Raw genomic sequence first — 12,055 nt, forward strand, 5'->3', positions numbered from 1 at the left:
TATCTCTCTCTTTATATCTATCTATCTATGCATCTATTTATTTATCTATCTATCTATATATATATCTATTTATCTAACTATCCGTCCATCTGACGGACTGTCTGGATATATATCTATCTATTCAAAGTCAAACTGAATAGAGATATTGTTGTTTATAGCCCAGCACAGCAGTGTCATAGCACTGACAGAAGTAATGATGGCAGATATACTGTTTCCATGGTAACGGTGGCAGGAACCATGAAAGTGTTTGCAGTTGTGGAAGTAAAGTTGATGCCAGCTATGGTAGAGATCGTAGTGGTCTTCATAGAAGGGGTAAAATGGTAGAATTTTCAGTAAGAATGGTGATACTGATGATAACTCCAGCGATGGTGGTAGAAGCTATACGAAACAGCCAAACAGTGATAGACAGATTGCAATGTTGTTGTGTCTCTTCTTGTTAAAATTCCTATTCTGGATAAATATGACTTTGTTTGTGCTCTCTTGCAGTGTCATGCTGAGATTGATGGAGGAGAAAATAGAAGAATCGGATGAAAACAGACTGAAGCAGCTGTTCAGGAGGTGAGAATCACATGTACCCCTTTTGTAGCCTGCCAAAAAGGTGGAAGGCATATAGGTCCTGTTAACTATATTATCCTTGCACATGTGGGTTTCAGTATCTACATTTCTCAGCACTGTCACAAAATCTGTCTACAGGGTGACTTTTTGTTGCTGTTGTACTTCATGTTTTAACAGGTTACTGCAATTTTCAAAGCATATATTGCAGACCCTGAAAGTGTATAAAAAACAATGCATGATGATTGTTAGCCTCTCATCATGGAGGAAAATGCCATGCAAATTTATGGAAAATAAAAATTTGATGTTGAGAGCAAGACTATCACAAAACCACTATCAGCAAACCATTAACATCCAGTTGATCCTCAATCCCCCTCCCACTTCTCCAAAGAGAAGCAAATATTTGATAAGTTTAAACATATGAATGGAGGTACCAGTTATCCATGATTGGCTACCCTGAATATCATCCGTAAACGGATCTGGGGGCGCGTTTACAAAATTAAAGGGGAGCGCACGCACCCCTCCCGCAATTTTTTTCTTTTTATTTCTTTTGTTTCAGCAAAAAATAAAGGGGGGGGGGCGTGCGCCAGTTGCGGTCCTCCCTGGATCCGCCCCTGGTGACAACTGCCACACTTCTATGACAAATTTGCTCTCAGCCAATCAGATGCAAGGATTTCAGTAGCTTGTCACATCTATGACAACTTGTCACTGATGACAAGTTTTATGAAACGGGCCCCTGAATGTCATATAAATGCAGCCATCATTTACTTATGAGATCTATATTAGAAAAAAAAACACACAAGTGGCTAAGCTGCCCCGTCCCCCTTTTCACAAGAAATCTTTTTACATTGTAAGTGGTATGCTTTTTGAGTAATGGTCATCTTTTGCATGATCTACCTTTCCAACAGAACTGAAAGTATTGTGGAGAAGCTGATTTCAAACTGGATTGCCCTCTGCATGTACAAACATCTTCAGGTGAGTTAAAATTGTTACACTCTTGTTTACTTTTGATGACATTACATTGTATTATAAGGACTCTTAAATAACTGTTATTTGTAGTTTTCTTCACACCCGCCAGTCCTGTAGTGTGAGTGAACTTGCCGTCGTAATGCAGACTAGGTATATTTTACCATACAATAATGTGTAGTTTGTGCTGCCAAAGCCTTATTAAATGCTGTGGCAGTGTTGAGCTGCTTGAGATGTGTGCTCAATTGTCATTACCATCTGTGAAATAAAAATCACTCAAGATACATTTGTACATCTCACCCAGCTGACATTAAGAGATGATATCACATGAACATTTCTCTTTCACAGTACTCTGTGAAGTCAGCTTTGTCATAGGGTCCATGAAATTTCAGTTTAAATTCTATGTAACTTAAGATGTTTCATTCTGACCAAATGTTGCATTTTTTCTCACCAATTGATTGTCTCATTCTTCTTTGACCGACAGAAAGAGGTTGCTTACCCACTGTATGTCCTCTACCAGGCCATCAAGGGTCAATGTGAGAAGGGTCCCATAGATGCCATCACCGGCCAAGCCCACTACTCCCTCAACTTTGACTATCTGCTGGACGAAGATATCACATTCCATGAAGTTGTAAGTGCAAGCAACCACCGGCTGAGTGTTTCACAGTGTCTGAATATATGCCCGAGCTTGGACTCACTATGCTAGATTATGTACACGACTAGTGCATGATTGGCCCAAGTGCAATATCTATTTCAGTGAGGTGGATCAGAACAGCAAGGGGATTGGTTATACAGTCTGGAGTGACGTATGACAGAATATGCTCCTTCTGTTGTTGCTTTTAAAGTGCATTGATGACATTACAATATTTCCATGCATGAAAGAGATGTGTTGCAAAACAGTGTTCTACGATGCAACGATGAGTGTCACATGACAATTCAACCAGTCACATGTCATGTCATGTTATACTTTCCTACTTAATTTGAAACATTTTTGTGAAGAATATTTGCGATGCATGTGACAAACTACTCAGGTGCACTATCAACGGATACAATGTAGAGAGGATTCCAGATAGACAGGACTGCAGTGAAGAGACAATGATAAAGATAACCATTTGATGGGGATGGAAAGTATCATTAACCTGTTTCATTGGATGTTTTGAAATCTTGGGAGATTTTTCACATGACTTTCCTTGCAATGGGAAAGAAATGTAGTCTAGAGAAGATTTACGTTAGATATTCAAACATGCATTCTTGGACATACATTGTGTCATAGTGTGAATGTTTCTCTTTTATTTCTTTCCGTTCTCCCTTCAGACTGTCCAAGTGGTGGACAAAGACCACAAGGTGACCGAGCAGGTGAAAGTGCTGGACGTAGACACCATCACCCAGGCCAAGCAAAAGATCCTGGACGCCATCTACTGCAAGAGGCAGCGCTCGCAGCAGCTGAGGTCGTACGAGGTGGACCTGGGTGAGTCTTGGGAGGAGACTGTGTAGTGATGATGTCACAGAGCCATCATTGCCATGGCAACTGACTCAGAGATCATATGGAGCAGGATGCTCTATCCTCATAGGCCTATCAGTCTAAAAAACTTGCCAACATTTAATTAAAAAAAACACTGCAAAATCAGGTGGTTTGGCTGATGAAAATATGAAGTTTTCTATTTCTCTAAACTTAAAAGTACCAATACGTTTACATACCTCCCATCCAAATGTTAGTGTTGAAAATGTTAATGTTCAAGGTGTTGCAGTTTTTGGGAAGTATGTTTATACGCCAGATATTTAATTTAGTCTAACAAGATTGTTTGGTTAAAGTCATATTTGTTTGTCGGAAACTTTAGCAGTGTTGAGAAAAGCATCAGAGCACTGGAAATTTGATATACATGATATAATCAGATGGAGGAAAAAATGTCCAAGAATTACTTTGGCAAGGTCAAGCACAGTCATGATTATATGAGGACATACAATAGCAAACAAGCAAATGTGATTATTACAGGAAACCCTATCTGAACCATGGCTGCACAGAAGCAAACACAAACTAGAAAAGCACTCTGAGAGCGCAGACCTCCGCCAAGCAGTTACTTTCCACCGATGATCTTGCTCTTCCCAAAGAGATTTTTTTCCTCTCCACCACTGGGGAAAATTAGCTCTTTGGGCTCTTCCATAAATAGGTATACATGCTGAAAAATTGCCCGATTTCCCAATATGGAAGCCTTTGTTACGTCATAAACCTTCAGCTGCGTGGCGCGCGCCTCGCCCTAGCAGAAACTAGAGCACACACTTTAGTGCACGTTTGAAAACCTCAAAAATGCGCAGCTTGAACTCCCAAGTTTATTAACCCTGGCTGTCAAAATATCAAAAATCCTTCATAAAATATCAAAAAATTCTCAGATCACTACCAAAATTTAATTATTTGTTACTTGGGTCATTCTCAACCTTTCCTGTAAGTTTCATCAAAATCCGTAAACTACTTTTTGAGTTTAATATTTTGCACACAGACAAACTAACAAACAAACAAACAAACAAACAAACAAACCAACGGTAACGAACATATAACCTCCTCCCTTGGCAGAGGTAATAAGTGTGAGATAGACAGAACTATCAGTTGTGGGAAATTTGTAATTACTTCCCCCCTCAATCTATCTGTCTTTTCCTCTGTCTGTCTGTCTGTTTATCTGTTCATGCATCTCTCTTCTTTTCTTGATTTGTGTGTATGTTTGTGTGTGTGTCTGTTTGTCTGTGCAGTATTACTGAATGGACAGTATGGTCAAGTGGTGCTGAGGGATCAAGACGAGATGACCGACGTGCGGGGTAGCTGGGTGCGAAGTAACACCGTTAGGACGTACAAGGTGAGAGCCACTGACCACTCTCTGCCCACAGGTCAGGTGAAGTTACAGTGACCCTCATGTGTGGCATTAGAATCATACTGAAGTATTTTAACCCCAACAAGTTCTTTCATGTGTAGTTGATGTGTATGTATGTGTGTGTGTGTGTGTGTGTGTATTTGTGATGGGTTTTGGGGATAGTTGTACTATTTCTTTTTTTAAACTGGACAACACGATGCAGTTTCTTTTTCGGAGATTGAGTTTTTCAAGACTTGGAATTGGATAATGCACGCTAGGGTTAAAGCATTGATTTCTTGTATTTATATTATCAAGTGTCTTATTCAACCATACTGATTAATTTGTAACACAGTCAATGTGTTGCGACAGGGGACATTCAAAGTTACATGATTGTGCACACAACATTTTAGGCAAGCTACATCTTGTGTAGTGGTATATTCATCCTGTTCACTGTAGGAAGTTCACTTTTCCCAATCGTACACAAATTGTGTGAAAAAAAAAATGGTTTGGCTTTGTTATCTGAAGTCAAAACACTTTCGTTATTCATCTTTCTATTAATCATTTTCTTTAACCCAGAAAGACTATAAAAAGATGTGGTGTAGTTTTCTTCCTTGGGACTTCTTATGCTTCATAATAAGATTTCAGATTTCATTAGACAAAACTTTTTTTGTTGTTGTTTCTGGCATCCCTTATGGTTTACTAGATTTCAAACGGGTCATCGGTTGCCATAGTAAAGAAGGAAGAGGTCTCCTCGCCCCACCTCCCAGGTCCCCTGGACAAAACGGAGCTGGCCTTTACTTGTAAGTGTAATGTACTTTATCACTATCTGGTAATGGTGGTTGCTTCTGCTTGAATAGTTGCTACGTGTTCTCAATAGTGTCTGCATTTTGTGTGTAAAGTGAAGGATGTACGGGAAGTAATGTGCAGAAAAGTCGAGGTGTTGTTTGCATCATTTGCGCTTGCGATGGGACTGAATGTTTGTACATTTGATACTGGTTTAACCAACCAGTAGCTGATGACGCATGGATTATGCCACTGCAAGTTCATGTACCACACTTGTCATGCAATCAACAGATGCAAAGTTTCAATACACAAAAATATATTGATTAAAAAAAGTAATCGAGATTAAAAATATCCCCCAATAAAGATGACATTTGATTTTTAATACTATAGCACAACTTTAATAACAATAAGTAAAAGTCATCCAATTCGTAAGATATAAGTCATATCAGAGGCAACCAATTGTATTATGATTATGTTATTATTTCATATTTTTTGCTGTATAATCTCTGTATATCTGTGTAATTTGACTTTTAGTCACCGACTCAGATTTTATTTGAATAAAGACCTTTTAATCAATCAATCAATCAATCAATCAATCAATCAAACACGGTATATTTATGGCAATTCTTATCCGTAAAAACACATAGTTGTATTAGTGGATATACAAATAAGAAGCAAACAGTGATGTTGTCTACATATGAGAAGTGTTATTTTATTTCATTGTTTTCCCCGTTTGGTTTGAGTTCACAGTGTATTTCAGTCTTTTTATGTTGGACATTTGCACACCCTTTTGAAATACAGCACTTTAGAGTTGAATACCTCACACCTTGTCGTTTGTTTGTGTTGTGGTACTGGCATACATGTCAAATTTGTGTTTCATACATAACTTGTTTTTTTTTGTCATGTAGAATCCTTTCTGTATTGCTCCCTTCATCTGTAACATGCCGTTAAAAGGTTTGAGGCCAGTTTCAGAGACAACAACCTTGAGATCTGGCAAGATGTATTGCTTTACAGCCTCTCTCTCATTAGCATTTGATGTCAAAAGGTGGAAGGCATAGACACAAGTGTCAAAGTTTAATAAAGAGGATACTTGTGCCTGTTCTCACCTCTTCCTTGTTGCGTACCGCCTTGCTTTCAGCTTTGATATTTTCATCAACCAGCTGTACGCCCCTGTCCAAAACTTGTTTTCAACACCCCAGTTGAAATGTGAACCTGCCATTAATTAACTTGGTTGCTATTGATGCGGGCTTGTCCCTTGTGCAGTATTAACTAGCAGCTGAGCTTTTGTGGATGTCATGTGTGTATAGTGATTCTCATGTGTTTCACCGTGTTAATAATGATATAATGGCGTGTAACTTGTCTGCAGAAGCGAAGGGAATGAATGTGTGCAAACATTAACCCCTCGTCTCATTGTGATTCGTACATTTGCACGAAAAGAATTTGTTTTTGTGTCAAACTGTCACTGTTCGTTCCCCCCAGATGTGCCCAGGTTCACTGAATCTTATTCCATGTGGTTATCGGATAAACAGGCCCGGTACATCAGATTGAATGGTGAGGCAAGGATGTGAAATTTGCCGGAAACTTGAAACAAAACAAAAGCGACACCAAATATAACTTACAAGCGCTTTCCACAAAACCACTCACTACCCTGTATACACATTTTGTATACCCCTCACAAGAGAAACTCCTATTATGTATATACATGTCTTGTATATGTATCTCTTTTCATTGCATTGTTCTGAGCAGCTTCCCGTTGTGAAAATTTCCATCAGTAGCATTTTGAGATGAGTCCTTACATGATATCGTAATGAGTCTCACTTGTTATCACCCAAAGATTTTAAAGGACCAGATGCCATATGTCAGGATATAATTGACTGTGGAAATGGCAAATTTCCCCCAAATGTATGTCATTCTTCACTCCAGAAAGCAATACCAAGAATTTCATTAGAGGTTACGTAAACATTAGGATGTAACACCTTCAGGGGTAAATTGTCATCCATATTCTTTTAACCATGAGGGAAAGATGAAAATAAAATTGTTAAGAGGTAGTTGCACACAGAAAGATGGTACATAGCAAATATTGATAACAAGCAAGGAAATTCTCGATTGATCAAAAGTTTGAGCTCAGAATTCTACATGCCTACTTTCAAAGATGATTACTCCCATCAAATCCCTCTATTTCTTTTGTGTACAGATTTAAGCTTTTATATTTAAACTGTAAATTCCTGATGCTCAAAATGTCTGAACAGCTCAGCCTTTTAAGATAATTTACGAGCAAAGTAAGATACTTGTGTTGTAATATTGAGTAATTTTGTGCAGTTATTTCCCCATTATGTACATGTAAGTCTTGTATCATATTGATCTGTTATATGATGAAGTCTTTATGAGAAATCCAGAAACCTGACTCATCTGAGCAGATGATGGGTCGTTTCTGTATAGCTGTCAAATTTGTCTTTGGCACGACTGTCTAAAGTGTTATTGGGTGATAGTATAATTGGATGCATTTCAGATGAAACTGCTCAGGACTTGCAGACTTTTCTATGTTGCTATCATCTGTTTTCTCCTCGGCACATATATCCACCTCCTCCTCCAACTCACCTCCTATGATAAACTTAACTCAATGATTTGTGTGTACTTCGTGTTGCAATGGTTTTGGTACTCTAATCTTCACATCCTCCGCTAAATGTGTGTCCTTCCTTTCAAGTGTACGTTGGCTTCTGTCGCAAACTTTTTATCAGTATTCTGCCTTGAAAACTGTAGACACTCTTTTTTTCACATCTTTGATGTACTTAAACTGTAATCTTCAAATTGTGCCCAAAGGATGCCATCGTGCACACAGGGATACCATGGCAGCAATTGTGTGGAGATGAATAGTCCCTTGTCTCTATCATTCTGCACTTTTTGTTCTCATAAATGTAATAAAGCATTCATACAATGATTAAGGGAGTCATGTTAAAGAAAGTCCTCTCCCAGTTCACCCATTTAGAACAGTTTGAGTTTGCTACAACACGCATATCTCATAGACATTTGCCCGAGTATACTCAGGACTCGTCCTCAATGGGTTAAAGACACTCTAAACAAATTTGAGTCATTCAATACATATGACATATTTGGGTCCTTAAAAAATTCTAATCTGCGACTTTTTGTGGGTTTTTAGCTGGGCGGTCACATATATTGGATTTTCTTTTTATTGAAAGACAAATCTTATACAATGTCTTATTTTTTTTAACAGATATCTAATGCAAAATGTTTCCCATATAGTAGATGCCTGGGCTTTTCAAAGTGGTTTTCCCTTTATCAGAGTCCTGTTTAAATGGCGTGTATATTATGAATATTATAGATACATATTAATGACACTGTTAGACACATATTGTCTGCTCTATTTTCCTAGTCACATTGTGCTGTCTTCTGTGTTGTCAGCTCTCTTTTTGTAAAAGATATATGGAAAGGGATGTATGGCATACGCTGTATAATAATTGCCACTGAGGTTCTCGTCTGTCGAAGGTTAACTGGTTGACCCCTCTCTCTATCTATATATGTGCCATCCCACAAAGAAAGCATATTGCCACTTTTCCAACTGCTGAGATATTTCTACAGTATCTTTCCAGATTTTTTTTTTCCTAATTGGTAATCTTTATGACTTTCTCATCCATGCAAAGTTTTTTGCTTTTACAAACCTGTATTGACATTTTAACTGGGTATGATGACAACCCATACACCCTTCTGTCATGATACCATTTCACTGGTGCAGAATTATTATGTGTGTCCAACATTGTATGTACATGTATATGTTATACGTAATGCACCTCCCTTTTGATGTGTTTCAAAGGGTGCATTTACACAGGCAAGTTTCTTATATATGTAGTAACATGGCTTTCAAATGATATTCATGACATATTTTCCAAGCAAATCTGTCTTTTCTCAAGCTTGCTCATTAAAAAAAAAAAAAAAAAAAAAAAAAAAAAAAAATACATATATATATAATATTATATATATATATATATATATATATATATATATATATATATATATATATACATACACATATATATATGTATCCTCAAGTCTGCATATTTACAAGGATTGGGATTTCAACTGCAGATAAAATGTTGCCGTGAGAGCATAACTTCTGTTGGTGTAGGCCTCCTGCTGTCTTCTATGCAAGGTTCTCATTGGTAGCAGTGAATGTGAAGTGCTTATTTGTAAATACAGCTGGCAGTACTGACTATGAAAGTATAACCTTGACCTGCCTATAAGCAGAATGTCCTGTCCAGTGACAAAGAAATCAGTCTTGTCTAATGATGATATATTTGTGCTCTGTGTTAATGTTGGTGATGGCTAGAATTGACACATCCTTCCGTTTGTGTTTTTTGTGTGTATTATACATTTGTATTTGGTAAACCTGTGAAGTATACTGTTTTTTGTGTATGTATTATTGCAACTAAAACTTGTGACTTCATTTAAAATTTGTGTGTATAATTTGTAATCCATGTGCTATCTGTAATACTCATAGCCCCAAAAAGAATATTATAGGGTGATTAATCAATCACGCTCTATTGTAGCATTAGCAATTGAAATCAACTGTAAAAGCATTAGAAAGGAGGCTACCCTTGTATGCCGTACTTAACTATCAAACAAATCTAGATTTTGCTTTTATTGGCTTTGTTCTTATTTTTTTTATGATACATGTACAGGGTAGTATATATTTTGTATTGTTTTAGGTGTTTGTTTGACTGAAAAATGAAGAAAAAATAAATACAAAATTAGCCATTCATATCAGTTAGAACTATATGCAATCAGAAATACTTATTGATTAAAAATATTCGAGATAGGGAGAGCCTTGTTGAACAAGAAATAGATCTAGCAGGACTCATGAATTGTTATAGTAGAGAGATAATTTTTTCTCTAAGAATTGGTTTTAATGTTAAAAAAAAAACTCCTGTAGTGAGAGACTAGAGTGACACAAAGGGTCTTCAAATATTCCAGCCCATGGCAGATAATGAATGCCAAACTTCCTCTACCATGTGTAAGGAGATCAGTGGGCTATTATCAACAGCATTGCAAGGGATATTGGATATAACAATATGACATAAGAGACATACAAATACTGAGTCTACCAGGTAGTAGTATGTCATACCAGCTATGAATTTAAAAAGTGTGATTGTTTTGATGGAATTTGTAGAAAACTGTTTCAGATATATAGAAATGCTGTATTATTGATATTTTTTTATTATAAGAGTAGATTTTTCATTGTAGCAGATGAATAAGATATGTAATGTGTCGCTTCCAGATATCATCCTTGTTTTATTTATATTTTCATCATCTGATTCACAGCCTCAGAGATGCCCGTCCCAAGCAGTGGCCGGGCCAACCATGGCCGAACGTCGTGGGAGTACACACGCATCGACATGGACGTGGAAGAGGGCAAACAGCTCTGGCATTTGGTAGGTCGGATGCGAGGACGGCCTTCAGAGGGATGGGATCATGTGATCACAGAGAGTCATTATTATTATCATCACCTGGCAGTAAAGAGAGAAGGCACAATAGCAACACCCTTTAATAGCAACACCCTTTAATAGCAACACCCTTTAATAGCAACAACTGTCTCCTTTGTGCCTACATGTAGCTTTAAACAAAAGATATGGAACAGCCTATTTTGTAGAAGCTTTTCAGTCTTGGGGTATTAAAAAGTCTCGGATGGGACATTTGAAGATGAAGTGCTTTCAGTTTTATTTTTGGCAGACATTGCTACTGTACATTTCTTGAAGCCTGTGTTAATTGTGTCAATTGAATTTGATTTCCAGTTATTTCATTATTATTTGTGGTAATAGTAGAAGTAGTAGCAAAAGTAATAGAAATATTAGTATCAGCAGTAGTAGTAGTAGTAGCAGCACTAGTAGGGAAGAAGAAGAAGAAGAAGAAGAAGAAGAAGAAGAAGAAGAAGAAGAAGAAGAAGAAGAAGAAGAAGAAGAAGAAGAAGAAGAAGAAGAAGAAGAAGAAGAAGAAGAAGAAGAAGAAGAAGAAGAAGAAGAAGAAGAAGAAGAAGAAGAAGAAGAAGAAGAAGTAGTAGTAGTAGTAGTAGTAGTAGTAGTAGCAACAGCAGGACAAGCAGCAAAACAAATTAGACTTTTAGCATTGATATTATTTTCATCATCATCATGATCAGCCTGTGTTGTTACACTCTCTCATACCTCAACTCAACAGGTGAAAGAAGACAGCAGTGTAAGCAAGAAGAAACCAAAGGATCAGAAGGTGGAACACAAACCAAAGCTTATCAAGGAAGTCTACACATCGAGACTACTAGTGACTAAGGTACGCACAGTGCAGAGGGGCCCAGTTACAGCCATGTTGTAATGGTCTTGTCGTGGACATCCACGAGTCAACTCATCATAAAAGTTCTATATAAACCGACTTTTGGTGGGATTTAGAACTTGTTTGTAATGAGCTTATCTTCTTTGTTGTCCAATTAGAAGTATTATTTGCATCCGATCTTATGAGTGATTTTTCAGTCGTGCATCGCACCCTGTTATGCATGTGCTCTATGAAAAAGAGTCATGACTTCTCGTAAGTTGATGGTCATGTACAAGGTAGTTTGGAAATTCCTCTTTTTCAATACCAGAAGTGTTTTTAAAGGGGAAATTTGCTTCTGTAGAATTATGAATCCTCGAATATCATCAAAATTTGGTACTGTATGATATTGGCATTGCCATTATGATGATTATAATGATGATGATGAAGGTGGTGATGATAATGATGATGATGACGATGATGACGGTGATGATGATGAGGTTGACGATGATGATGGTGATGATGATGGTGATTGTTATCATTATCACAATTATCATTTTTATCATCATCATCATCATCAGTATCCTCATCATCATATTTTGTATACTAATTATTGCTATCAATAT

At 37.3% G+C, this 12,055-nt stretch overlaps 1 protein-coding gene across 1 annotated transcript in view; it reads left to right on the plus strand.

Moving 5' to 3' along the window:
• The window catches only part of LOC139717617 (plexin-A2-like), a gene marked incomplete at its 5' end in the record, with an annotated part of 115,159 nt that overhangs the window by 97,779 nt on the left and 5,325 nt on the right, over nt 1–12,055 (plus strand). The window contains 9 exons of the mRNA XM_071629124.1: nt 487–558; nt 1,461–1,527; nt 2,003–2,149; nt 2,833–2,986; nt 4,261–4,364; nt 5,062–5,158; nt 6,621–6,692; nt 10,482–10,585; nt 11,346–11,453. Of these exons, the coding sequence (XP_071485225.1) occupies nt 487–558; nt 1,461–1,527; nt 2,003–2,149; nt 2,833–2,986; nt 4,261–4,364; nt 5,062–5,158; nt 6,621–6,692; nt 10,482–10,585; nt 11,346–11,453 (925 nt within the window). The remainder of the gene's footprint in view (nt 1–486; nt 559–1,460; nt 1,528–2,002; nt 2,150–2,832; nt 2,987–4,260; nt 4,365–5,061; nt 5,159–6,620; nt 6,693–10,481; nt 10,586–11,345; nt 11,454–12,055) is intronic.

Source organism: Diadema antillarum, unplaced genomic scaffold, assembly GCF_040938485.1.
Source record: "Diadema antillarum isolate AM-2024a unplaced genomic scaffold, OU_Dant_1.0 scf00000078, whole genome shotgun sequence".
NCBI lineage: Eukaryota > Metazoa > Echinodermata > Echinoidea > Diadematoida > Diadematidae > Diadema > Diadema antillarum.